We start from the raw sequence: 4,781 nt of genomic DNA on the forward strand, positions 1-4,781 counted from the left end.
TCTCTCTCTCTCTCTCTCTCTCTCTCTCTCCCCACATTTAAAAGCATTCAAGCTTTATTGACGTATGGACACATTTATCCTCACCCCTTGATAAAAGGGTAAAAGCACAGAATCATCTCTCCATGAAAAAAGCCGAGTGCATCAGAAAATCATCAAATGAAGCGTCTAAAAGTTGAGTTCGACCCGATTTGCACACACTGAGTTGGACACATTTTGCACAAGTCTGTAATGAATGYAATTTCCTGTAATTGTWTATCTTWCTGCACAGTAGCTGCTTCAATTTGTATCTAATTTGTCATTGATGGTCCGGTACGGTAATTATTATTCTTATTCTGTTACTGCTGCAGTTGATATTGTTACATAGCAACATGCTGTTTTGTGTATTGATACCTGTTGCTGTTACACCTGAATTTCCCTGTGCAGGACAATAAAGGCTGTTTCTATTCTATTCTATTCTAAAAAACAAAACAGTTCAATGAAGAGAATATATATTTTTATTTTGAACCAAAAATATGCTTTTGATTGATGTATTTCTTCTGTTAAAATTATTAAGAGGAAAAGAAAACAACAAAAACAGAAAACTTTGCTGAGATTTCTGTGATAGTCTTTTTGAAGGAAAACTTGTCTTTTGATATAAATACTTTTTAAAGTCTTTGTGCATGTGACAAGTTCATAAATCGAATCAAAGCTGCCAAAATACCATTATCAGAGGGAAAGAAGTGTTTTATCCTTGTCAGATGCTCTGGATGAACAGCCTCATCAGTGAACAGACCTCAGGTGCAGTAAAAACAAGCTGCCATTGGATGCTTTTAATTCAGCAGGTTTGGAAAWGTGACTCAATCAGGTTTCTTGATAAATCCCATTTGCTAATCAAGATTATTTTTTTTATTATGTAGACTAGGATTCTGTCATCATTTAAAGCAGGGGTGTCAAATTCATTTTCACAGAGAACCATGTGAGCGTTATGGTGGCCCTCAAAGGGCCAGTTGTAGTTAACRTCAATGTTACATTAAATTAAATTAAACAGCAAACATCGCGTTCCTCACGTCATTGCTGCAGCTGAGCACCAGTATTTCCTTCATAGAAACAGCGTTTTAACACATCCACTAATAAACATGGAAAAGTACTACATGTAAAAAGGACTAAATGGGAAATAAATAACAGGAATACTATTAAAAGTAAATGTAAGAAAGTTTTACTCACTGTTGAGTTGTGTTAAGTCTTGAATTCTGAGCTTTTCTGACAGGGTAAACATGCATGATTAACATTCAATAAGAGAGATGTAATTTMTGTTCAGTGCTGGCTTTAAATCAGCTTATTTTGAGACAATACAGAGTTATTTAACTAAACTGCTCAAAGGATCAAATTATTTAAAACTCAGTGGCCAGACAAGTGTTATTATTTTCACCTTTTAAATGTGTTTATTTTGTTGCATTGAATCATAAATTTAAAATTTACCATTAATATAAAAACTATTTTCATATCAAATGAAGTAAAAAGAAAATTGGTAGGCCAGATGAAAGTCACACGCAGAGAAAATTTTACGCCCTCGCTCAATAAAATGCAGTTCTCAAACTAAGTGGCATGTACAGCCACTGAAACAGTGTTTGTAGGTGTTCAGCCAGTCCATGAGGTCACTTGAAAAGCCAGGGCTTTGAAATGACAGGAAGTGACGTCATGATATCTTTCTATTTATAAGGTTGATAATTAGTGTTTTGTTTTGCTAAAAGAATGAGGTCCACAGCTGATTCTGTCCACAGAAGCACATTTTTCCCTCCTACCATCAAGCTCCAGCAAATAAGTAATTGTCAGATTTATGAAATTGTTTTTCTGTCCATGTCGACACACACAGACATACTTAAGTGTACCTTGTCTCCACAGAGACAAACAAGTCTATGAAATGTGACAGCAGTCGTGACATTTGTCGATCCCTTTGCAGTAATCCTTGTTTCTTCACTGTTCGCAACATAAAGTCAAAGCTTTGGGGATCAGATGTTATATGTGTTTGTGTTTTTTATTATTATCCTTTCTTGTCTTCTTTTTCCACTTTTTTGTTCTGGTTGTAGCTGAAGTCCTTGTCATTTATCTGACCTGACCATTCATTTCCTAGTCCTCCTATATTCTGCCTGTGTTTAATTTGTTCACTACATGCTATTCTCTGCCCAGTTATGTTCTGCTTCAAAACCTGATTAATTTGAAGGTGCCCCAAATGTCTGTTTTGCATCATTTGATAATGATAGTTACAGAAGAGGAACCAGAATGTATTTCATTCATAAAAAGTCATTTCATATGTTTTTCTGTAGTTCAGATGTTTTTCTTTTTAAGAAGGAGCTGCAAATGCCTTCTTAATTACTTCCTCTTATGTTTGCCTAATTATTAGTTCTTTGGATCTGGCCTTTGTCACTCACAATAAATAAAATGTTGCTCCTGATGAAACCTCCATAATACATTTGCAGAACTGAAAAGACAGCCATTAGTGTTGTCTTGACAAGGAAAATAATTAAGATAAGGCTTTGTAGTAAATGCAAATTTGAGTTGTTAAAATGTGTTTTCTTAAGAATGTAAATTTAACAGAAGTTTGTGTTTTTTCTTCGGGCAGATAAGAGTAACTGAGGACAATATGCTTGGCAGTACTTCTAAAACTAGATTTTAACCATAATGTTGATAAAAGAATCCCCATCCTTGAAGCATGACAAATACATTAAAGACAACTGCAGACACACACACACAAAAAAAGTTATTGGTCTTTATTATTCAGCMTGTAATGTGGACGAACTCTTTCATGCTAAAAGAAAAAAAAATCAAATGTCAAAAAGAGAGATGCAAAATTAATTCCCTTAGTATTTATTTTCCCTCTTTTGCTCTGTATTAGATTATAAGTGATGAACATGCATAAAGTACTCCAGATTTACTATGTTAGTTGGGGAAAACCTCAAAGTGTAAAATTCCCCAAATGTAATTCAGTACTGTACACCATGCATCCATGCATGTTTTCAGTCTGTGAGAGGAGAAAACCACAAGGASAACATGCAAACTCCACACATAAWGGCTGCAGGCRAGAGTTGAACCTGCAACCTTCCTGCTGTAAATCAGCAGACAGGTGCAGCCCTGGACATATTAACGCCCTGGGCAAGATTTCAGGTGGTGCCCCCCTGTGCARCTTTCTAAATCTCACTGCTGATTTCTATATTCACAGACCAAACAGAATAGTTTTGTCTTTGATATTATTTTTATCTTTAGAAATGTGGCTCTCCAATTCAAATAGTTAATACATCCAGTTCCACTGAAGATATCCACTTGCCCCTTCCACCAGTCATATAACACCTGTCCTGTAGCACCTTCACTGGCTCCCAGTCAAATTTCACATTTCCTATAAAATGTTGCTCCTCACCTTCAAAAGCCCTCAATGACTTCGCCCCTCAGTATCTYACAGAACTTCTCCACATTAACACTCATTCCACTCTCAGGTCCTCCTCCATCCAGCTCGCTCAACCCATCTGACCACTGTGGGCTCAAGAGCATTCAGCCACTCAGCACCCCACCTCTGGACCTCTCTCCCACCAGACATCCAAAACTCTCCCACCATCTCCAGTTTTAAATCACAGATTAAARCTCTTCTTTGCAAACAAGCATTTTCAGTGTAACCTTCATCTCTCATCACCTCTAGTTTACATGATGTTATGTAGGATTTTTTAAATTGTTTATTTTCATTTGTTGTTTTATTCCTTTTTGTGTTTTACTGCATTATATACTGTATTTTAATTGCATGGTGTCCTTGAGTGTCATGAAAAGCGCCTTCAAATGAAATGAATTATTATTAACAATATAATTCATTTGAAATTGAATGCAAGAAGTCCACCTGTGGTATACTTTCCTGGAAAAATTTATAAAAGACTCAAAATTCTGCATTTTCCAGTCCTTTGAAGAACACAAGGAACAAGTTACCTTCATAAACCTGAGTAACCAGTGATTATTCTACAGATCAACTCTGATAAAAATGTTTTTTTAATCCTTCATTTGTGGCGCCCCCTGGATGCATAGATCCCTTGGCAAAATATGCCATTTATGTCACAGGAGTTGACATTTCCCAAATATGCACTTCATTTCTTGACATTTCAACTTGGGGRAAAAACATTTCTGGTTATAACAACATTTGTGTTGAAGAAGAAGCAGTGTGGCAGCAGCAGGGCTTAAAGAGTTGAAATGCCAAACAAAGTTGTCTGTTTTTTAGGTGATATTAAAAGTATTTTTGCACATTTAGAATTAAACACACACAAAAAGTCAGTCCATACCTGAGTATTATAGGATGGATATGAAACAGCTCAACAGTCAATGCATCTCTGCTGCAGCTCCTTTGACTCAAGATGTTTGCATTAAATTCACAACAGGCTTGTGTTTTTTTTTCAGTCTAATTCCTGTTTATTTTGTATTTACAGAAGATTATTGGTAAGGGGGACTAAAGTGCTTAAGAACTGAGGCTCAATTTGAAACTTACATATGCAAATTATATATGCATATTCAAAATGCCACCCACAGGCTTAATTTTGCAAACCACAAAAAGCCAGAGGCTTGTATGAACCAAATGTTCCCCCTCTTCAAAAAAAAGGACAGCCAGTATCTTCCTTATTTTTCTTTGGTTTCAATCAGTTTCTAATCCTGTTAATGAGAAACAGTTATACCTCATGGAGAGACTGTAGGAGCTCTGTCATATCATCCTACTCAAAGGTTTTAACACACACACACACACACACACACACACACACACACACACACACACACAC

General features: G+C 36.0%; 1 protein-coding gene across 1 annotated transcript in view; it reads left to right on the forward strand.

Annotated features, from left to right (window-relative positions):
• Positions 1-3,406: 3,406 nt before the first annotated feature.
• Positions 3,407-4,781, forward strand: part of mchr1a (melanin-concentrating hormone receptor 1a) — a 3,726-nt gene continuing 2,351 nt past the window's right edge. Inside the window, exon 1 of the mRNA XM_014004830.1 lies at positions 3,407-3,506. Within this exon, the coding sequence (XP_013860284.1) occupies positions 3,407-3,506 (100 nt within the window). The remainder of the gene's footprint in view (positions 3,507-4,781) is intronic.

Source organism: Austrofundulus limnaeus, unplaced genomic scaffold, assembly GCF_001266775.1.
Source record: "Austrofundulus limnaeus strain Quisiro unplaced genomic scaffold, Austrofundulus_limnaeus-1.0 Scaffold27, whole genome shotgun sequence".
Lineage (NCBI taxonomy): Eukaryota > Metazoa > Chordata > Actinopteri > Cyprinodontiformes > Rivulidae > Austrofundulus > Austrofundulus limnaeus.